A 24595-nucleotide genomic window follows, 5' to 3' on the forward strand; every position below is an offset into this window, starting at 1 on the left:
GCAGGAAAATTGAATATTTTCTGAGCCGTAAACCAAAGCAGGTCTGAAGGGACGATCAGAACCAAAACAAGAACTCCAAACATTCCTCCTTCAAGGCAACGCACGTTGAAGCAAGTTAAATAGCGAGGAAAACAAACAGTGAACACCTGTCTCATCCGTAACATTAACATTTCATGGTGCTAATGTAAACGCTGTCAGCTGCCGGGTGGTGACAACAAAGCAGGCGGACCAAAGCAACGCAACGCAACGCAAAGCAAAGCAACGCAAAACAGCGACTTTATAAAACATGCATGCGGAGCCGCGCACGGGCCTCCTTTGTGGCTTTAACCTAGCGGAGGTTTACAAGACGCTCGCTCGCAGGATCTGATTGTGTTTAGCTTAAAAGGCGACACAGACTGCAGAGGGACCCGACAATGAAGCGCACTCGGCCCCGCAGCTCCTTGAACGCAGCGCATTTACATATCAAGCCGCTAGCCTGCTATGTAAACACATTCCATCAGACGCAGCCAATGGGAGCCGGCCCGCCGCGGCGGGCGCACGGCGCTCGGCGGAGACAAAGACGGCAGCCACGGTGAGACATCTCATGTCATCACCCAGGAGAGATAATGGTATTGTTACACGTGCTTGATCACAGACACTCTCACGGCATCTTGCACTCCTTTTCAATCAGTCTTTGTCTGGTTGCTCTTCAAGTCTCTCGCTATCGTTCCCTCCACCAAGACGCCGGCGCACTTCAGCGCCGCCGCTTCGCTTCTCTTTTCAGGGCTTCACATCTCAATAGCTCCTTTTTTTTATCTGAGCACTTCAATTTGCAAGCGTCGCTGGAAGGCAGCTCCTCCTGATATGTTAATTGCAGGGTACTTAAGCGCTAAAAGATTAACATAAAACCCTTTGGAAACAAGCTAATAGTTTATGATAATTTGCGCACGGCCTTTGTCTGTCCATCATTACGTTGCCTCCGGCGGTAATTTTTAGCAAGCGGCTGTAAAATATCATTTAAACAAGTTCACGTTCGGGATAATTAACGGCAAAAAACCCTGGTATCATTCAATTGGGCGACAATGGCGCCGTTAGCAATATGGCAAAGGAAACGGTAATTAAAGTATTTGACTTTTATGAAGCTATTCGTAACATGCGGCTCCGTCAGGCCAGCTAGCGGAAGTCTGGGTTAGCTCCTCTGTTGCTGCGGACTTGCTTTTCAATTAGCGGGTTGGCGAAAGGCTAAAAAGCACGCACTCTGTCCCTGCAGTGGTACGCAACTTTGCGCGCCGATGGTGCGCCAGTGAGTAAATTGGTGGTCAACAGGTGTGACGTGTGTCTAAACCAGGGGTGGGCAAACTACGGCCCGGGGGCCACATGCGGCCCACCAAGCGTTTGAATCCGGCCCGCCAGTTGCTTTCTAAGTAACTTCAACTTTTAACATACAAACTGGCAACATGACTTGCAAGTCGGATGTCTGATTTAGTAAAAAATAAACAACAAAACTGTCAAATTAAATGACATAGTTTGATGTGGTGTGATGTTTAAAGTGCTCCTAAAAAAGGGACATGAGAACATACAACTGATATAGGATAACACTTTTACAGATAAAATTAGACAAATAATTCAAGGAAAATGATAAGCATAAAATAGTGTGTGTGTGTTAAATATATGTTCTGGCCCCCCAGACAATTTTGTTAACTCAATGCGGCCCTCAAGTCCAAATATTTGCCCACCCCTGGTCTAAACCGTGCAGGGCTCTGTGCCAGCGAGCAAAGGAAGTTTTGCAATATTCAAAATTTGCGTCACACATCAAAAGTAGACATGAATGCAACGTGAATGCATTAAAGCGTGTCTCATTCACAGGAATGGATTACTTTTTTCACCACCTCTCCAAGCAAATTCTCAAATTATTTCTGTAGCGTCTTGGATCTTCCTTGTGATTTTCTGATAATAACTAATCATAAACGCAAGGTCCTCTAGTTAGCATTATCTTTCTAGTTTATTGCCTCCTTCCTGCTCTTTGCCCATATTCTCTACCTGCAGCTGCAAGGAAAGTACTACTACCTACTCAGCTTTGCCACTTTCTACTCCTTTTACAACTGCAAATTGTACTATGTGATGTATTCCAATGTAACTTATGCACGTTCAACATAAATTAAATAACTACCAACACCAATAGAGACTCTGGAGATCAACATCTCATCGGTCCCATACCCATACGGGAATAATGCACTAATTATTGTCGTGCCCGAAACAGTCCTCGCCAAGGTGGCAATCGGTTGTGTGGGAGCGTGGTCATATGGTGCCAATATTTACCATTGTCAGCTGCGAATTGCATCATTTAGGTGTAAACAGAACGTAAAGTATTTTCCACACTTTTCAGGCGTGCTATAAATAACCGGCATGTATTACCTTGGCAAATTGCCTGACGATGCAGAGGCAAAATGCATGCAAGCGTAAACGCCGCTTAACGTACACTTGGGTGTTAAGATGCCTGCAGAAACCATCCATTGGTTAAGATGTTATTTTTAGCACAACAAGAGTTTTGGTTTTAGAAGAAGACGTGGGAAAAGAGCATGCTAAAGCTAACTACTGGTGAGGAATTGGCGAGCTAGTTGTAAACATCCTTTCAAAGGTAATGACAAACGAGGAAGGTGGAAATGCAACTCAGATGTGGAAAAGTTCAAAGTTACAAATAGACAATAGAATATGACAATAGCATAGCAAGCTATCAGCTAGCGGATCACGTGGGTCCGCATTGTCACCTTTCACAATCCTCATGAATCCTCACAATGTTCGTGAAGAGCAGTTTCAGTGGCAGATTACTATCGTTGTCCAGGCTACGTCCACACTGCAGGCAATGATGCTCTATTTTAGTCTTTATTAATGCATTTAAAAATATATATAATTCTTACTTTGTGGAATTTCTGAGTCAAGGAGACTGAAATTGGTGTTGAAATTAAATTGTACATTGTATATTGAAAAAGTCCAAGCTGTAGTCAAGAAACTTTTCATTATTCAGGTTAGGGTCATCAGAAAATGCAATACATCAATGTCTTATTTTGCGAGTATTCATATTGGAATATCGATGCCCATAAAAATAAAAGTAGTCCTCAAACTGTATTTGATTATTATTATGCAACTATAACAAAGCTGCCGCAGTTCACAGACAACGTCAATGGAAATTTGAAAACATCAGCGTGTATATGAAGTTTGACAAGTGTCTGATAGAGACCACCCCCCCACCCCCTCACACCATCCTCTCATGAATAATGCAAAAAGTTCTTTCAGCAAACAGCTCCAATAGCCATCCATTCATCTGCATACCTGCAGCCTTGCAAAATGATTGGCCTGCCATTACCGCCGCTGGTGGAAAAAAAGGGAGGAGAGAAATGTTCCCCAAACAATTTGCCTGAAAATGAGACAGGAATGATTCTGTTCTTTTCAACGCTGGAGACAGGCCACTGTGCATAATGATGTTAGCGTAATGGGGTGACAGATAGACTGGGAGACCATGACATTAGCATGAGAAACGCACCAGTGAGCAGCCGCTCAACTGTGGTCTCAGAGGGCCCCGAGACGTACGCTCGTTTGTCTCCCGCCCGCTAGCGGCCTGACAAATGAAGACACAACACCGTCTTATGCGGGGAGATATAGCATTCCACTTTAGCCAACGCATGACTTTAATGACGGGGGGGGGGGGGGCAAACCCATGCGTGTAAAACAAGCACCACCATCTCTCGTCTTATTAGGGAGGGGCCACCTCATTCAAGGTTGGAATGAATGCATGGCCACGATGTAGCTCCAAGTGTGTCACTGGTGTGTGTGAGTGGCGAGAAAAAAAGCTCTGACTAATGCGAGTATGTCATTAAAAACATACCTAAATTCATACAGTGGGTTTAACGGCACGTCATAATCACGGCTCGGTACCTCGGCTTAAAGGTGGCAGTTTGATTCGTTTTTGGTACGGTCAATAATATATTATTATTCTCATTCATCCAGGTCATTGTATGTTCAGGTTGTCTTAGAAGACGTTTCCCCTGTCATCCCAGCAAGCCTCATTGGTTCATGCTCTCCGACTGGGTAGGACAGCTCTAGTCTAGTGTAGAGGTAGAACTGAGGAAGAACTTTTTGGACAAATAAAGTCTTCTTGGACAATCACTTATATACGGTGTCTTCTCTCAACCTGAACAGTTCAGGTTCAACGCAACGTTCATGCTCAAAGACCAGAAAGGACAGCTCTACACTGGACATGGACAAGACCAGAGCTGTCCCAACTAAAAATTATTAAAGTTACACCATAAAAGCTAAGCAGTTTTATGGTTTGCATTGAATCGACTGATCGACTGCAAGTGGACTGTTCTGGTGGTCTTAGAAGCCGGTTCACCTGTCATCCAAGCAGGTCTCATTGGTTCATGCTCTCTGACTGGGTAGGACAGCTACAGTCTAGTGTAGTCTAGTCTAAACTGATAAAGGACCAAGACGACTAGATGACTAGACAAGAAGAGCTGGTAATGTGGAGAGACTAACCACGGAAGACAGTTTTCAAGCTTACTGTATCGGTACTACAACTCACCTTGATGCCTGCTTGCCAAAGGCAGGACCTGCCCTGTATTTGTTTACGGAGTAGACATGTAACTATATTGCAAGGCAGATACTGTACACTTCTGGTACCCCATCTGTGTACTAAAACATACAGTACCTCTGTATCATACCAAATGGTCTGTATCAAAAACTGCAAATACATGTGCATCCCCAGTGTATATCCATGTTGAGATATTGGCTTTTGCTATCAGACATCACAGAAGTACTCTACATCCTCCAGAAAAACTACAACAAGAACGTGGAAGCTACTTCACAATAAAAGCTAGAGGGGGTTCAAACACAAACACAAATGGGGGAATCAGCTGTGAGCTGAAAGGCTCAGTGTTAGTCGGGAGGGGGGGGGCTGACCTCGCGCCCTCGCTTTGAAATGAGGCACAGGCCGTATGTAGAGACCCCAGAGAGGGGCACATCTCCAAATCCCCCCCAAAGGCTGGCTGAAGGCGGCAATGAATAAAGTGCTTTCTTTTCACCCACACAATTGTTGACCAAGAAGGTTTCCCGATTTATTTGACCATATCAAAACTTAGCAACAGTCCTACATAAACTCTGAAGCAGAACCCCAACCAAGACCAGGGATCTGCATTACGTTTGAGTCTTAGTGTTTAAGGTAGCGGATGATAGATGAAGAGGGTTTCTGTTTGTTTGCGTTGCGCTCGATCCGCTAACCTCCGCTAACTCTTAAGCAGACGAGTCCCGTCCCAGTAATGTCAGCTTGTTGCTATCATCCGTCGAGTCCTTGTAAACACACACTCTGAAAGGGAGGGATCCTTTACCCGTGTGGTTGTGATGATACTGTGAGGTCTCGTCCGGTCCGGTCCCTCTCTGGCACTGCACTGTGTCCTCGGGGGGAATGTTTGGCGTGAGATAAGACTGTGTTTGAAGAGGAGCTCCAGATGCTCGTATATATATTCCAGGTTGTCTTGTCGTGGGGCAGATAAAGCCTCAAGAGAAGCCGCTGTCGCCGAGCACTGTGCCACACGCAGACGCGCACTCGCGAAGGGGAGATAAATGTTTACACGAGGCATTCGCCCTTCCACTGTGTCATGTTTTGACTGTCAGGGCTCCTCCGGTTTGAGGACGTGGCCTACATTTGCTGCAGTACTGTGTGAAAGCCAGATGCAGGAGCTGCCTGAGTCGCTAGGCCACGCCAACCGACATACATGCATGCTACGCTATGTTCAGTATGTACGTATGTGTGCGATCACCCGTTATCAATTATGACAACAATCTGGCACAGGAAAATAATCAGAACGACCACTCAATCAAGGACTTCCAGTCATAGAGTGTTGCTTTTTGAAGTGATGGCACGGGTAAACAAGTTGAAGGCAGAGTACCGTAGAACTGTGATGGTACTAGCTAACTGCCTAGACCTGACTGCTTGTATTAGTACTGTTTTGCCTTTAGTCCCGTTACACTTAAGTAACGGGACTAAAGACTAAAGTTATTAAGTTCCAAACCCTTGCTAACGGCCTAACAATGCTAACCACCACCACCTACCAGGAACTGCCCGTTTCTCCACAAGACTTGGAATCAGCAACACTTCAAAAAAAAAAAGCCGACTCTCCCATTGGGAAAAAGCTGATAGAAACTGTTCGGGAAAAGGCACTTTTAATATGGAGGAGCAATGGCTGAACTTCCTTTGTGTGGCATCTGGGGGTAAACAAGAAGAGGACTAAACTACATAGAGCTTGCTCGTTCATACGTGAGCTGACTTGTCATAAATCCAGCTGCTTTGCATTGTTAGTTATTGTTAGCCCAAACTAATATGTGCTAATTGGTTCCAGACCCGACTGCAATAAATTTATTTAATTATAGAGAATTCTATGTTAATAAATGGAATGTTTCTTAGAGCTTAGAAAACTTGTTTATGATCGTCTAGGTAGGGTTTTTAACATTATTAGAGCCACCGTGATACGTCTGCAACTCTCAACTCGAAACGGTCGGTCGCTAGCAAACAAGTGAGCTAACAAGCTGGGGCGCTAATTTATTCTTAACTTAAGAAGCCAGCACTGAACCACTTCCACACTGAATGGGAGGATAACTTGTTTCCACTCTTCATGTGGCTGACTTGATGACTTCATGCAGTGTTAAGGTAATGTCATGTAAGCTAATGTCTCAATGTTTTGTGTCGTTACTGCCTAGTGACGATAATACTACATATCACTAACATGTTCAATATGTTTAGACGGGTAATATCGCCCAACGGCCATCATTAATTCATTTCTGAAAAAACGCAATAAAGTGAGGGAGCGATAATTGAAGCGTGGTTTTGGGAGGTGCGACTGAATGATAACACAGGAGGTAAAATTGAGTCACAGGGAGGAGAAGGAGAGAGAGGGAGGTGCAGCGAAGAGAGAAGCTGATCGGCGGCACAGGGAGGTCTGGCCCTTACAAATCCCTTCCTTTCTGATCTCTTCATCCACATGAAAGAACAGCGGCAGGCGGGATTACGTGGGACAATTGCGCTTTTCACCCCTCTTCAAACCCCGACTGGATCGGCTTGTGCGAGGGTCTTAATCATTTTCAATTAAGCCCCATTTTCTGACATCCCGTAATAGCTATACAGTGGTGGCGGGCTTGAACTCTCCTTGCATCGCCCCTTTGGCTAAGCCTCTCAGTGCCAGTCAGTGGATGTGTGGCGCGTCTCCTGACAGTCGCAACGGGCCTGGACTGTTGCTGAGGTAGCAGATCGCACAACGGGTGTTGTTGTTGTTGTATAGCGCTGTTATCAGTTGTATTGATGAATATGATGGCTTCGGAACAGCACTATCACCTCGAACCTTTTCTCTAGCTTGTTGACATTTTGCAACCTAACCGACTGGTTGGAATTTGGTTGTAACGTTTCTGCTTCCATTGTTTTGTTAACCAGTTGGTCTGACAGGACTCTCAACTGGTATCAGCCTTTTGTGAACAAAGGACTTTGTCATTACATGAGGACCATCCATCCATTTTGTTCTGCGTATCCGGGTCCGTGGGCAGCACTCTCAGTAGGGGAGTCCAGACTTTCTGGTCTCCAGACACCTCTTCCAGTTCGACGAGGAGGACGCCAGGGCATACCCAGGCCAGCTGTGAGATATAATCCAGCATGTCCTAGATCTGCCCCAGGACCTTCTCCTAGCTGGGAATGCCCAGAACACCTGACCAGGGAGGCATCCGGGAGGCATCCAGACGATATGCCCGAGCCATGGCAACTGGCTCCTCTCAACCCCTATTGGATGACTGAGCACCTCACCCTATCTCTTAGGATGAGTCCAGTCACCATACGGCAGAAACTCATTTCAGCTGCTTGTAACCTAGATCTCGTTCTTTTGGTTACAACCCAAAGCTTATGACAATCGGTGAGGGTGGGACCATAGATCGACCGGTAAATTGAGAGCTTTGCCTTCTGGTTCAGCTCTCTGTTCACCATGACAGTCCAGTACAGTGACCACATCACTGCAGATGCTGTGCCAATCCGCCTGTCGACTTCATGCTACACTTCAAGACTTCACTCCCAACCCAGATGGTGCAATGGACCCCTTTCCAACAGAGAACTCACAATTGGAGGTGCTGAGTCTAATCCCAGATGCAAACCATCCCAGTAAACGCACAGGTCACAACCTGATGAGGCCATCAGTACCAGAGGTTGACTGGCAGTATAGAAAAAATAGTGTTGGACTTTTGAGGTTCCACTTTATTTTCCACAACTAGGCACATCAAAACCACCACAGCAAAACACTACGACTCAATGGCGGGTCGTACCACAACGCAACGTAAACACAAAGATGCTGCAAGGCAAAACTGCCATTGGCTATTTGTTGAAAGCCATTAAGCCCTGACGCCCGGCCCTGTTTGTTAACTCCCGTCCGACTTTGGCACTAGCCGGACGTCTCTCAAGGGACTTGAAGCCTCAAAGATGGAGGCAGAAACCGACAGCACCATTAGCAGACCCTGGATCAGAACCAAACTCCTGACAAGCACTCACAGCTGGGCACTCGGCAGGAAGAGGAGGAATGGCTCTCCGTTTCCTCGGTGAAACAAACGTCCATCAATCACTCACTCACCCAGCCAGTTTGAGGACAAACAATTTGGTAGTTGGCTGGATCTGACAGCTTCAGAATTGGGAGTTTCCACTCAATTATATCCAAGTTGGAGGGAATGCTTACGTTGTTGCACGGCTTTGGATTGCAAAGTGAGTGTATGTAATTGCTAAGTGCAACCAGAGGCATTGTTTTCACCCCGGTTGGTTTCGTAGTTAGCAAGAACAACACCACCAAAACACCACACACGTGCTTAGCCAGGACCCATTCCATTTTGGAGCATAAAAATGCGACTATAGGACTAGATTTGCTCTGGTTGACATTTGCTGTCAATGGAACCTAAATATCTTTATGTAACTTCCTACATGGGAGAACTGTCTACAGTCGTACATGTAACTATGTGACTAATGTAACTATGTGACTAATGTGACTTGTTTGAAGCCAGTTGATATAAAGACCGTCATCTGTCCCACCACCGGATTCTAATAACTTTACCCTCAAGTACAGGTCGACGTTTCAAACAGATTTGGCAAACAAAATAAACCCTCAGGCTTTTTTTTTTCCTTTTCACTGATGTATCACATTTAAAAGAATCAGATGAACGTGGACAAGCTGATCACGTCATGCCTTCAGCCGTGGCTGTCACTGTCGACAAGCCTAAAACCCAGAAAGAATACATTTTGGACAAAGGGCATATCATATGACGACACTGGAGCCCCGCAGACAACTTCAAGGCTTTTCAAATTGATGTCAATTTTTAAATATGCACAGTTGAATCCATATGCATTGAAGGCGCTTTGCTTCGTCCTTTTTGATGGCTGACTTTAATAGAGTCATTCAATTCATTCCATCGGGCGTACAACGGCGTGTTTAGTGGTCGCTACTTTTCGATGCGCTACAATATTTAATCACTAAATAATAAATAAGTCAATATATACAGGGAATTTGAAAACAAAAGACAACATTTTACAGTATGTACTATGAACAATGGTGCAAATACTCCCAGATTTAAAAAAAACATTACTTGGTAGATGCAAGAATCGACGAATCGAATAATTGCCATGAATTAATAAATAAATAGAAAATGTATACACACTGTGACAGTGACAGTTAACTGTGTAGCCATGTTGTCAGAGGACACAGAGGGAGAGAGGGGTGACTATAGGGGTGTTATCTCACGTCTAGAAGGCTCCAATAGTTCTATTTAGAAAGTCAAACAAGTGTTCTATGAAAACATTCTGTCTATCAATATAGAATTCTGATTGGTGAAAATGAAAGGGCCGGTTCTAGAACCAGTTCACCACGATAAACCAGGGAATACCGTACATAAATTGATCGTGAAATCATGAAATAATTCACTTCATTCTTTGCACGGAGCATACTGTTGTGTTTTTGATGGTGACTTTAATGCGCTACAGAAGTTTTCAGAAAATAAATAAAAATTCCATTATTGCCAATATTGCCAGTATTATTAGTATTATTGCAATCTTCTCTTTCCTGAAAAAGGTCCCTGGCTATCATGGCATCTTTCTGATCCCCAGCTTCCCTTTGTGCCGCACACATCATCATCTTTATTTTTCCCTCTGATTGCTGCTGAAAGACGCCCCTTTGGATTCTGCCAAAGCGTTATCATGGAGTGCCATGCAAGGATGTCCACAGTCAGGATGGCTGCCCAGGACAAAACCCAAACCCCCCCAGATAGTCTAAGAGGTACCAGAGGATATCAGTGCTGTCTGCTGACACAAAGGGCAGAAGGGGAGAGGCTACCAGGGCTATGTAAGGGGATGGAGGCTTTGGATTGTCTACTAGCAACACAACTGTTGCAAAATGACAACAGAAGACAAAAACAACATTTTGGGACTACCCTCTTTTTTCCAAATGCCATCATTTGTTGCCGCTCACTGGAGGTTGTGTACCCCAGCATGTTTTCCGTGTTCCCTGTCAGCGTTTAACCTTTTCAACGTGATGTTCCAAAGACCCCCGGTGACCACTGTGTTGCTGCAGAACAGCTTATATTGTCTGCAGGGTTTACATCTCAGGCTCTTCTGCAAGAACTCACTTTGAATGCTTGACCTACTCAGAAGACAAGGAAGGGAAAAAGCCATGCATGGGAGGCAATTAGGCAATCTGGCAGACGTATTGCTCTAACAAGCGTCTTGTTTTTGGAGAAAAGATGCATGAATTGATTGACCCCTGAGTGGGCCAGGGTACTCTTAGCAGTAGAGATGCAATATCTTCTTTTTTCCTAAAAGACACAAACTTTTTATATCAACTGTTTTTAAAATTAAGATTGAACTACTTTGTGCACACTTGGGAGTAAGAACAAGTCAAGCTAATTAGGATTTGACAAACTGTACCAACATCGGTACTACCAGGAGAACCAGAGTATAGAGCGGGAGGAGCCACTGGGCCTGGCCCAGTTCGGTGCACTGTATTCGGGTACAATGTGACGCCACGGAGGTCTCTGGCAAACCGTTTTTTTAAACTGTTAAAATACTTTTTACACCTAAGCTCTGGCGTTTCAGGAGGCTGGTAAGGTTTTTTGTGTGTTTATCGGCGCTTATTGCGGACGTTTGTTTACAAGTGAGCTCAAGGGAAGTTAACATCACAGGCAGGAGAGAAAAGGAGTGCTTGATTTGCTCACCCACACAATACCGGTAAATTATCGACTGTGGGAGCTATTTTTAGTGTTGACGTTTAGTGTCGGATTTAACGGTATGATGTCATAATTCCCTCATACGGGTCGATATGACAAGTGAGCGGTCGGACAACTACTTAGCAGCCCTAACATTAGGTACACCAGCACAATCTAATGACACAAAGATGGAAGAAGTAGCGTGTACCTAATGAAGTGTCTTGTTCCAGGATGGATGAGGCGGAGGTGGTCGAGTCTCAAAGAGACTTGAGCCTGACAGGATCTAATCAGGGCTTGCTGGAACGTATTACAACTGACTTAAGCTCTATCGTTCCTCCCACTTAAGTCTCACTCACTCCCAATGAAAATGAGCAGCGAGACAAGAGACAAAACAAGACAGGGAAGAGGATTAGGAGATGGAAAAAAGAAAATGAAAAAAGAGAGACACACATCCCTTGTGAGTGAAATGGAAGACGACTTCCGGTTCCAATTTGGGCATATGCCAGGGCCGAGGCGCGGAAAGATAAATGAGCTCTTCAGCACGGAGAGGAAGGCCCATTCGTTATCTGGCGTGCCACTATTTACTGACAATGACGATGATAATATCAATCAGCGGCCTGTCAGCAACCCAAGTGGGCTGCGAGAAAAACAAAGGTGATGCCGTCTCTCTTCTGCTACGAGGGGATGTTGATGTCGCTGCCTTTCAAGCTAACGATGTCATCACCGCCGCAGACGCACGCGCTGATCGCCATCGCTCCGCGTTGACCAAACGTGGGCTTTGGGACGCTGGTTCAACTTCGGACCAAAACATGAAAAAACATAGTCGGCGCTCACTTTGGCTCTGGTTCACGTTACGTTCCCACTGGTGCTTCTGTCATGGCAGCGAATAGTGTCCAGTCAGGAACTCATAAATGGCCTTCAGGACAAAACCCAAATATTCGAAACCAGAGATTGTCAACTGGTGGGTGGGAACCCCAACCCCTTCTTTTGGTCACAACCCAAAGCCTTAGACGAACCATTCCGACTCAACCAGCACTTCACCACTTCACTGCAGACGCTGTGTCATCTCAACCTCCCCAAGACTCCCCAAAATATGTGAACTCCTCCACCTGGGGTAAGACCTCATTCCCAACCTGGAGGGTGCGATCCAGCCTTTTCCAACAGAGAACCATGGCCTCAGATTGGGAGGTACCGAGTCTCACCCCAGAAGCTTCCCGCTCCGTCACTGAAACCACCCCAATAAATGCCGCTGAAGGTCACAGCTTGATGACCCCTGCGGAGAGCAGAGGCGGGATCCAAAGACCCCAAACGAGACTCCCTGGGCGCCTTGGCTGGGCCTAGAACTTCTGTCCAGAAAAATGATCAACACAATGGGAGACAAAAGGCAGCTTTGGCCGAGGCCAACGTATGAGAAACAAATGTCAATCAGGTTTGGGTCAAATAGTTCAACAATCGTTTCACAAGAATGAAGGCAAAGCAACAAACATTTATCTTTTAATAATTACGTAGTCGCCAGGAGCCCTTGGAATTATCGAATGCGGGCCCTGGCCAATAGCACTCATGAATACAGTGAAAAACGTTAATCCACATGATTGGTATCGGACCGTGGGTGATCAGGTTGAGCAGGGTTGGACTGACCACTCGACACCGGACCAAACGCAGCAGCGTTGCTTTTCACCGAGCGCCCTGAAGCAACCCGGGTCCTCCTTTCACCAAAAGCCAGGAAAACAAAGCGTCCGGGTTAATGAGCTAGCATTGAACACAACAGCAGCAGAGCGCCAACATGTCTGCACTCCTCGTTTCACGGTGAAATATAGCTGTGGGTAACACTTTTTTTCCTCCCCTCCTCCGCTTGCCTTTAGTGGTGATGAGCGCAAGAAAACACATGGCAACAGCGTCAGGGAAGCGCCTGTGTAATTACTTTTGGCCATCTTTCAAGCCTTCCTCTCAGCGGAGAGAGATGTGTGACAACGTATGACAAGAGAGCCAACAGGCTTTCCATACAGAATAATGGAATCCATCATCACTGAGGCAGACACACCTGTCTGGCTTGGAGAACAATGCCACGCTGCCTATATATTAGCTGCCAGAAAAGTTTATGTTTGCTCGCTGACAGTGACAGCAACTCGATCCTTTTCTTTTTTTTTGTTTTTTTGGAAAGGGGGATCTCAAGCTTTGGGGAAAAACTGAAGGAGGAGGAGGAGGAGGAGGAGGAGGGGGGTGGGGGTCTGACTCACATATTTCTTCTCTCGGCGGTGCACACTGACTTCTCTTTCTTCCTGATAGCTGTCTGCTAGAGTCAGAAGACAAATAACAAAGGCTGTCATTCCCCCCGGAGGCTTCAACTAATTCTTTTTTCCAGCCCTTCCACACACAAAAAAAGTAGAGAGCAGGCATTATATCTCTTTGACACGTCAAGCACCTTCACCCTCGCGGTCCTCGCTGGACTTGTGAAAGTTGGAAGTCATTTTATTGGATTATTTGCATGTATTCATTGATTGACCGCTACGTACTTATTGATTGGCATTGATCATTTCTTTGGGGCTCTTCAAAATAGTCGCTAACTCGTTTATTTCACGACATTAAAATCTCCTCGGATGGACGCTTCCTCATTGTCACTAGCACACCGGCGTGAGATACATTCAAGGACACTCCAAAAACCAACAACCTCTTTATTATGCACATATGTGTGGTCTAAATAAACGGAAAGACAAAGAACACAGAAAGTGGATATTCTTATCGCTCACTAGCGTAAACCTGACTAAGGAAGTATTTGGAATGGCTTCAAACGGCTCCAACAGTGACGTCCATCGGTTACGACATCGCCTATTTGTGCGTCTCACACAAAAAACGTAAAAAAGATGGATGAAAACATATAAGGACATCTCTGGTATTGAACGAGTTAAGTATGCTAGGCAATCCCAGAAAATACATCAAGACTCAAAACCTGACTTTAAATTACGTGATGTGTTTGAACGCATCCCTTCATGGCTGATGACTCAGATATTGCAATTATGAAAAAGATAAGCGCATTTCCACGTGTTTCCAAATGCTAATACATCCAAATATACATGACATAATCCCGTCCTGTCATTTGTCTTTCTGGACAGAAGATTGTGTAAAAATGGGAATATGTCACACATCGTTGCAAATGGTTCACGTGATGAATTTAATTTGAAAAATGATTAATTTCATTACATATTTGTTATCAGTTGAAAGCCTTATTAAAACAAATTCCATTATTTAATCCCAGAAAATGGTCAAATGAAGAAATTAGCTATGTTTCTACCTGCTCCTTTTCAGACGTTGAATGATGCAAGTGTGAATGTGATGTTCTTCCTGTTAATAAGCACGCAGCCAATAAATAACTTGACGTGTGTTTCCTGCATGCAGACATAGCTGATGAATAATAAAGCACTAAATGCTAGCACTGTCAAAAATGGACTCGGCGCGCTAATAGCGTGCATACCCGAGTCTACATGATCGTTTAGCAGACAAATAGTTAGCCTAAACACGTTGGCTCATGCATATTGGATGGAATGCTTATGGCGGCCCTGAGGGGGAAACTTGACAACAATTTGGAAAGAGCGTTTCACACAAAGCGACGGTGATTTAAGGAACCACGAACGCATCACAACAAAACTTGAACAATGAACCTCTCACATGAACAACATTGAAAAATAAGCAATGTGCCACATTTACAATAACAACATTCTAATAAAATGTTTCTCCACGATCATTGAAGGATCTCCTTTGTTGGCTAAAAAACAAAAATGTATCAAAAATACATCATAAAATATATATTATCAAATATTCAATATTTGTACTTTTATGTGATTGTCCAATAGTCAGCACTTTTTCACTCTTCTACGTTGCAGGAGGCGCTACAGAGTACTCCAGACAAATTAATGACAGTTTTAAATGAATTAATCATGATTAATCAGCATTTGCCATTTTTTCTGAAATGTCCATTTGTGCTGCATTTTATTGAAAGAAAGACAAACAACAGGACTTGAATTCACATGTAGGAGGGAATCTGGGATTTCCGAGCACATTTAAACGCATCACATTGTAGTTCTGCATTAGAGTTCAAATGAGTGATAAGAGTAGAAACTTCTTGATTTCCTGTTTATTGGGACTACACATTCACACGTAACGACGTTCTTGGGATGTTCCGAGTGTCCATCAATGCTTCTGGCCGTGGTCTCGTGACAAAAGGAAGCGTTGCCCCGCCCCCCCCCCCCCCCCCCCAAGGGACTGGAGGTGTGTTTGTTTGTGAGTGGGAAATACATATGTGGTGTTGAAATTGCGCCGCTGTTGATGTGTTGGGGGGTCAGAATAATGTTATTAAAGAGCGGCAGACTGTGACTCCGTGGGGGCGCTACCTGGTGGGGGGCTGTCATGGCAGACAGGGTGGCTTTCCATGATGCGCAAGCGTTAATGAAAAAAAAGTAACGAACTGTAAATGTAAATGAAATAAATGACTTAATGCGCTACTTTTGTTTCTCATCTTAATAATGTATTATTTCATAATATTCATTCATTCATTTTATACCGCTTATCCTAACGTCTTGGGGAGAGGCGGGGTCCACCCTGGACTGGTGGCCAGCCAATCCCAGGGCACATATAGACAAACAACCATTCACACTCACATTCATACCTATGGACAATTTGGAGTGGCTAATGAAACTAGCATCCCTGAAGCATTTTGTTGTTTTATGTAAATTATTTTCTATATGAATATATGTTTTTGTACAAGTAGTAGTACCTTCATTTGAAACATTCTATATGAAATAAGCTTAATTCCAGATATTTGTTACAAAGGGTTGAAAATGTGTTTTTACATATTCTGATGCTTCTAATGTTAGCGAGCAAAAGATGTTTTTTGCAATTGAAATACGTGTTAAAGTTGAAGAGTCTGACTAAACGTTGACCAGCCGACGTCGGCTTCAGTCATCCTGCCGTCATGGCAGCAGTTAATAATTAGGCTTCCTCTCGCCACGGCGACAAAAGCCAACGGCAGCCCGGGGTGGCGGCTTTGGCGGCTGCATTCTAAACAGTCTGACCCGATGATTAATGAGCCGGGCCACCGAGAGAAAGCGGCAATCTCGCCTCCGCACAAAGGCAGCTGCCTGCGTGGCGAAAAAGCAAAGAAAAGCCAACAAGACAAGGCCTGTCCTCGCTGCGAAACGCCAATTGAGGCTGGGTGGCAGGCAGAGTGGAAACATGCCAAGTAAATAAACGATGAAGTTTTGAGTGACAGCTTGTGAAGACTTTATTTAACCTCCGAGCGCTTTGCTGGGAGTCCTCATTAACATTTTGACACGCTGGCTTGAAAGGCAAGGTCATGCGGGTTCCGTGCCGGGACGGTTTCAGGCGTATTGTTGTGGAGGAACAACACAGGCAGCGACAACTACAAGGTATCCTACCAGGCATCTTCCAGTTGTGTATGATACTGCACATGAGCATTGGAGCATTGGACAAACCAATGAGGTACTAATAATAATAATAATAATAATAATACATTTTATTTAAAAGCGCCTTTCAGGACACCCAAGGTCGATGTACAAAAGATAAAAAACACCAATATAATAATAATAATAATAATAGATAGATGGAAAATACTAGTACAGCATTGCAGCCAATAGAAAAAAATTTCTTCCACCTTCGAGGTCCTGCTAGCGCATTTACCCACTGATGACGCAGCATCAGGACCAAGCAGGGGTTCAGGATCAATTCCATCGGACACCAATCTGGACTGACTGGGAAACGACAACTAGCATGTGACAGGTATTAGCACGCATTGCATGGTTTCTACCCGGCAACATGGACCCTGCTCATATGCGCTATGTGATCCATGTCGGTCCACAGTCTCTACCATCAATATCAGGGCGGCTTCCTCCATGGTCCAAATGGTCCGGGGCGTCTCTTCCACTTGACTTTGGCGAGGTGGAAAAAGGTTTCTACCAATGGAGGATTTGGAGGGTTTTTTTAATATCTCATCTACCGCATATTCAGGCTCAAAATGATAAGGTTCTGATCCCTTTTTGTCCAAAAGTCGTCATCCCCACGGCTCTCACAGTGTGCCATGACTAGTAGTAGATAGTAGTAGTTCCTATCTACGCTGCGGTGAGAAATCAATGCACCCAGCAGAGAAAAATATGGCAAAATACTGCATAATGTAAGTATTATATGTTATCATGCCTGTAGACCCCCTCCCAAAGTTTTATAAAATAATAAAACCATGAAAGTAAATGATGATTTATTCAGCGCCACTGAATGAAAATCTTTATTTATAATTCATACGCGGCTGAGTTTACGATCAAAATACCAAAGTAGCAAAAGTATCGATATTTAGATTTGAGAATCTGTTGTAGGGCACGAAGAGCTGGTATCGGAAGTACGGATACTTCAGTATCGATCCGCGCTCAGGTGTTGCCAACTTGTCCATCTCGCCGCGACAGAACGCTATTCACGGCTCCCTTTCATGAAGTTAACGCTACCTGCAAGATCCTCCAATGATGGACGCTTCAAATCAACGGCGGTGGAACAAAACGCCGCAGTCACATGGTACTTTTCCCCAGACAGGCCCGCTACTATTACCTCGGATATTTAGCCTCACGCTTGTTCTGGCCAGGTTTTTTCTTTATATTTAAAGTTTTTTTTTTTTTTATTCTCCACGCCTGCACTTTGCCGTGCTCAGCTGGCAGGGCTCTTAGTTGTCACAACATCGCCTTTTAATGTCGCTGACAGGGGGTTATTTACTCCCATATATGTTTTCTCTCCAATTACACCACGGCAGGATGGAGGCTGCCAAGACACCCGACTGGGGATGCTGACGGTCACCTCTTTTGAGTAGTTCTTCCTGCCTGGCGCACTATATTTTTCATGTTTTGAGGTTCTATTAGAGAGGAGGACTCTCTCATTTGTCTGTCCTTGGCCCAAAGTGTTGTTTAACACTTGACAAGCATCAGCAACACAATGCCAAACACTCTGTGGTGAGAAAGGGCCGCCATTTTCCATGTTATTCCGCCCCCCCAGCTCAAGAAAATCAACATTTTTCTCAGGAATGCGTAACAAAACAATCAATGTTCTCAGCGCAAGAAAAAGTGCAAACACAAAGCACAATGCTCCCCCAAACACATTAACGCCATCATTTGGCGGATTCTTTGAGGCTGTTTGCGGCAATCAGGCTGATCAAAGGCGGTAAAATGATACCAAGGGACTGACATCTCCAATATACAAGAAGATGCGAGCCCTGGCAATCAATAGAGCAAAGCAGACAGCATGTGTGAGTATAGCTTTAAGCTAAGTGGGATGCCAAATGCAAAGGCTGCCATTGATAGCGCAATGAAAAATGCATGATTTCAAGAGGCAGTGCTCTTTTTTATCTAGCAGGCAAAGATCAATAGTGGGAAAGGGTTAGAGAATCAAAGTTGTTTGTTGCCGCCACTAACTGACACTTAAAATACCTTGAACACAATTTGGGAGAACAAAGCTCGCTAAAAGGCAACCAGAAGAGCGGAAAGAGGAGAGAACTTTTCTTTTGGCTGTGATAAACATAATGTGGACTGCTTACGACGTTTACGACGAACAAGAACGAGGACTGACTGATGCTGAGCTGTTTAAAATATTCCTGGTATGGACGGACTCTCAGTTGGAAAACAATAAACGGATACAATTCAAGAAAAGTGACTGAAAAGTCGGCCAATGACAGAAGCTGACCAATGACGGTTCTCAAATAACTGCAAATCCTGCCAATGACTGCACGGTAAGGCCGCCCATGAGCATGAACAGTGACAACACGTTGGCCAACGTCCTGACAGTAAAAGTTAAGTTCAGTTAAGTTAAGAGTATGGACTGTAAAACCGCTTAAACAGACGGCCCAATGACTGCACGAATTGTGACCGGAGAAACTGGCCAAAGACCGCGCAGACAGACCGCCCAATATGTGCACGAATGACTGAAAAGACTGACCAGTGACCGCAAGAACCTGGACCAAGAAACGGACTCATGTGTATGAACAGTAGCTGGAAAGACTGCCCAATGACTCCAAAATCAGACCATCCAATGAGTGCATGACTGATGGATGTAATGACTGCCCCAGCGGACCAATGACTGCACAGTCAGAACACCCGGTGACCGCATGAAGAGTGACTGGAAAGAAAGGCCAACGACTGTAGACCCAGAATAGCCAATGGCTGCACCAGTTGAGACTGTCAAGATTGTCCCTGCAACTGCATGAAGATCGAGCTAAAGCCCATCAACGACGGTACGGTCAGATGTCTCCAAAAAAAAACAAACACGAAAAAAGCGAAAAGCGGACACGAGAGCACAGAACGGGAAGACAAAGAGACAAAGAGTACAACGCCAGAGACAGACAGGACAGGGAGGGGCCAGGTGAGGGAGCTAGCATGTAGCAATCCTCAGGCAGCTCGGAGCATCCAGCCTGTCACCGCCGCCCAAACTACCCGGCGTGTTTTCATGTGCACGTACACGCACACACAACGCCGCGCTCCGTCCTTTCTCGTGACGGAGATAAGATGTATAAATTATGAGCGGCTGACAAAGTCTACTCCAGCGCCGGCGGCGTCTCATCAATCACCGAGGCTGCGTGTCAGCAGGTAACTGACGTGGCCCCCGGAGGCACAGCCCTCTCTTTTGGAGAGCGAGGCTTTTGTGGGCAAAAAAAAAGACGGTGTTTGCCGCCGTGCAACTGGGCTTTGTGCACGTCTGAGCCGAGTGTGTCATTATTTGCCGTGTGAACAGCTGATTCAGTCTCAGCTCTGGAGGCCAAAATACACAAAACACGCACACATTACCAGAAAACATAATGGCAACGTGTACTGAAGATTGTGCTCGGGGTTATCTGGTGGGAGCAGATGTACTCCAAAAGCGGCAACAAAATCAAGCAAATGCTCGAAAAACCTGAGAGAAATGATTGACAGGCTGTCCTTGATGTCTTAAAAAGGCCCGTGGACCACCCGATATGAAACTTTATTGACAATATTCCGTAAACATGGGCTTCATCTACAAATGAAACATGCTTTAAGGGGAGCCGGATTTTTAAAAGGAATTTTCGATGAATCCAAAGCAAATTTCAAGACTGCGTGTCAGAGCACAACACATCACTTCGAAAGTAAACAACATAACGACGCCGCTTTTGCCTGAAACCAAGCAGGCCCGCTGCGAATCAAAGTGGAGATTCAGTTCCATAATGTCAACGATCTGCAAGCAATATCACACTACGTATATGGTGGGGGGGGGGGGGGGGGGGGGGGGCAGCAAAGCCAGGCTGCCTCATAGTGTAATACCAACAGGTTCCTCAAGAGGTGCCACAGAGTTACTGCTGGGATGCATTCAAAGCTAAATGACACTTGGGGCACCCCCTTTGGGTTGTGGTCAAAATCCCTTAGAGGACATGCTAGCTTACATATAATGCAGATATTCTCCAAGTTGTACAATCACCAGACAAATGGTCACTGACTTATGGACGATAGTTGACTTTAGCATGATGGTGCTCGGAATGCAATATTTTCCACTCTGTGGCTAGAATAGGAATATTATATAGGAATTATTATTTAGGAATGGAATATTTTCCATTGTGTTTTAGACAAAATACAACAACATGGTTATCTACCACAGAGACATAACACATGTTATCTGATATGCCAAGATATGCCACCATGTTAATCTCTGAGGAACGATGAGCGGTCCAACTGAGACTGGCAGGTGTCGAACATCCTGACAATCCTGACATTGTAGTAAAACTCTGACAGAAGTCATAAAAGAAAGCGGAACAGGGTTCCTCTTCTTGGATTGATTGGACTTCACCAAACCTTTGTTGGCTGCTTGTCACTCTCTCCAGTGCTGGCGTTGCTTTTGCTTCTATCTACTCCTGTTTTAATTCAAATGTAAACTGTCCTCGAGACTCTGAGATTGATTTTTCAGTTCTGAAAAAAAATTAAAATCTTACTGAAATTTCCACACACAAGCTTGTCAGTCCACTGAAGGTGTTTTGGGGAGGGGGGGGGGATAACAACCAAGTCAGTGTGGGTGTTGTTGTACAGTGCATTGCGTCGTGTGAGAAATGGGGTTGAACATGTGATGTTGCCGCCATGTGATGTGTTTGTCAGAAAAATAACAGATGCCACAGCAGGGGGCATGTTTTGACAAATTTCCCATTTTCGTGTGCAACAGTTCAGAGGACGATGGGTTCGAGGTCCTAATCACCGCAGATGGAAAATCCTACTCAGAATGTGACGACACCTTCCTCTTCAACAAGCTAACCCCAAAACCAAATCCCTTCAAACATCACCAAAGAGCCGGCACAGCGCCCGCTTCACGCTCACCGTATCGATCTCCTGTCTCCAAGTGAAGTTCAAGAAGACAAGACGGAAGCTGCAAAATGTCGACTCCCCACCCTCCCTGTGGGGACGTGAGAAAGAATCTCTTCTAGGCACCAAAGAGAAGGAGGCTTGTCATGTTCTTCTGTGACGAGCCGCGAGACGAGAGGCAGCCTGGAGCGCCGGGGTATTCCTCCACGCCCAAACAAACAGTCCCACCCCCACTGAGAAGAAGATGGAATGGCGAGTCGGGAGGGAAAGGCAGACAGGTGTCAGGAGAGAACAGCGTGAGCCACAGAGGACCAGAAGATGATGATGATCAGGGTGTACATCTCATGAAAGGATCGTCACTCCGGTTGTCTTCTGCTGGACTTGTTTGCATTTCTAGCGAGGATGGACTTCATGGTTTGATCACATCGATGAATAATCCACTGAAACCAAGACCCAAGCTCAAAGCGGGACGAATATGACGCTTTTCGTCACGCAACCCGATTCAGTTTGGTCTTCCACGGGTTGGATCGGTGGAAAAGTGTTAGATCATAGCATGCTAGCATGGACATCAGAGTACATGTTAGCGAGCTTGAGCACGCTTGATACCTGAAACTTTGTTTGACACCTGAAAGTTTGAGTCCCTGCCCCCTTCATGGTTGGAGAAGACCTGGGCCCGGCGTGAGTCCTCTCATACACGACTTCCCAGCATGGACCGATCATATCATCCATGAGGTTGGTCCTTCCACCAGTTATTAATGATATCCACCAACCTCCACAACAAGAGCATAAACACGCCCGGTTTAGTCAGCCCGGTGCTCCACCCCGGGCTCTGAATGGGATTTGAGAGCGCTAGCCCTCGAGCTAAACGCCTGAACTGTCAACTCGATGTTCAGGACTACTCTTGAGGCACCACGGAGTGACGTTTACCGACGTATTCCGCTACTTGCAGTAATGCAGACTTGGATTATGGTGAAGATCGATGTCCAGCTCCGTTGTACCAAGTTGTACTGCAACCGGTACCTGAAAGAGTGTAGGACGGCACAGATTGGACAGTTTGGGGCTGATCCTTAGTGGAAACAAAGTAGTACTGCAAAGAAGTTCCAAGTCTCCAACCAAGCGCCAAATCTTCAATCGAGAAAAACGACATTTCACAAAAAACTTCCAGCAATCGTCAAACCCAAAGTCTGACAGGATATCGTCATTGTTGGCTCCGTGGCCCCTCGCTGTGGGGGGAGTTCTGGACAGGTGTAATGAAATCCACACATTTAAGGATGGACACTGGTGCCAGTGCCGCCCGTTGTATCCTTGGCTCATCTAGCCTATCAGGTGACCCCCGGGGATCACGGCTTATTATGATAGCATATTAAATGTCTGGTCCACGGGTGGTAGGTCTGCCCAAGACAAAAGATTGGTACAGAAAGAGACAAAAAGGGATGGTGTTGCAAGGTCGGACATTTTGGGTACCTTTGGGAGATGTTTATTAAAGTGAGCCAAAAGGGAATAAGAATACACATAAAGCGAGATCAACTGTCTGTCAGAACGTCTTTGCTTCGCCACCTCGGCCCCGCGGAGAAACAATAGTTCTGTTGTCTCGCGATGAAATGACAAACCTTTGTTGAAGTTTTCCTTGAAACGGAATCTGTCTGACTAATCGTGGCTAACATCTCACAGGATGTCTTATTACAGACCTCGTTGGCTCCGGTTCGCTTTCGGGAGCGCATAACAACGCGGAATGAAGTCAGACCTATTCTGGGAAAAAAAAAAAAAAGGTGTGATGAGTGTGTCAGCCTGTAACTTAATACCGACTGCAAATAGAAACAAATAAACGAGACCAGCAGGGGTTATTATTATCACCTAAAGTAGTCAACAGGATTTGGATAAAGCCATGCCAACCAAGTCGGGCTAGGGTTTGGTTAGGGTTTGGTAGAAGAGCAATTGAGGTATCAACAGAATAGAAAGTAAAGAGCTGGGCTCAAAGGGAAAATAATTCCCAATATCGTGTATACTTTCAGCAATGAAAGAAGTCGATTGAGTGAAGTTTCCCAAGCCAGCATATCCTTGGTTTCTGTCCTTGTTTTTTTTTTTTAGATTATCGTTCAAATTCTTCAGTTCTTTTCTCTACAAGAAATAAGGTTTATTTTATGAAGTATCAGCACTGTATGAACGTCTGTAGGACTAAACTAGTCCTGCATCTCTGCACACAAAAGTATGAAAATTTGTCCCAACATGTTGCCTGTGCTAGCATATTTCTGACAAATACACCACATGGTGGCGCCGTTATTCAACCCCAATGTCTGGTCATGTGTTCTGTCTGACCACCACCATCGCCCCCCATCCACATGCAAAGTGAAGGTTTTGTCCTTAAAAATTTAGTTTTAAAAAAACTCTGGTTTCAACGTTTGGACGACGCAGACAAGGCTTTTGGCTCGACAGATGACGAAACAATTATGTGTCGCTATTTCTGCATTAAAACGACGCTCCCACCAATGATGGCGACTTACGTCAAGACCCGATCGGACCACTAGCTGGTGGGACCACTTTGACAAGAATGTGAAGTGGACAGAAGTAGTTTTAAAACTAGATGGAGATTTGACAGAGGAGCGAATATCCATGTTGGTGTGGAAGTGGGCCTAATTAGCCAGAAGTCATTGACTATTTGTCCAACCATAAAACTTTTTGAAGACCCCATGTCATTCACGTTGGTACCACATGGTGGGCAAGTTAGCATGTTGGCGTTCCAATCTCAGTTTGGGCATCTCAACATTCCAGAGTCATGCATGTTGGATTAATCAGGGACTAATAAAGAAAAATAATAATTGGTATATCATTTCTTGAAAAAGGATTTTCAACTGTCTCTGGTAAGTAATACACCTTATGAATATAATAATCACACATGACCAATAAAGTGTTTCAACTCACCCCCCAAAGGACACCTTTGCCCACTCCACCGCCTGCATGTGGCTTGCTGCAGGCCTACCCATGCCAACCTTTCACAGCCCCCCCCCCAACACCCCAGC

At 45.1% G+C, this 24595-nt stretch overlaps 1 protein-coding gene across 5 annotated transcripts in view; it reads right to left on the reverse strand.

Annotated features, from left to right (window-relative positions):
• Nucleotides 1-24595, reverse strand: part of LOC131107844 (leucine-rich melanocyte differentiation-associated protein-like) — a 267408-nt gene that overhangs the window by 39950 nt on the left and 202863 nt on the right. For 3 of the 5 annotated variants that reach the window (XM_058058241.1, XM_058058240.1, XM_058058242.1), the window contains one exon: nucleotides 13479-13534. The exons of 1 other annotated variant lie outside the window; for it this stretch is intronic. In XM_058058241.1, the coding sequence (XP_057914224.1) occupies nucleotides 13479-13534 (56 nt within the window). Of the gene's footprint in view, nucleotides 1-13076; nucleotides 13535-24595 lie in introns of those variants that run through there. One more of the 5 variants, XM_058058244.1, reaches the window with a different exon arrangement.

This window comes from Doryrhamphus excisus, chromosome 20 (assembly GCF_030265055.1).
Source record: "Doryrhamphus excisus isolate RoL2022-K1 chromosome 20, RoL_Dexc_1.0, whole genome shotgun sequence".
Taxonomy (NCBI): Eukaryota; Metazoa; Chordata; class Actinopteri; order Syngnathiformes; family Syngnathidae; genus Doryrhamphus; species Doryrhamphus excisus.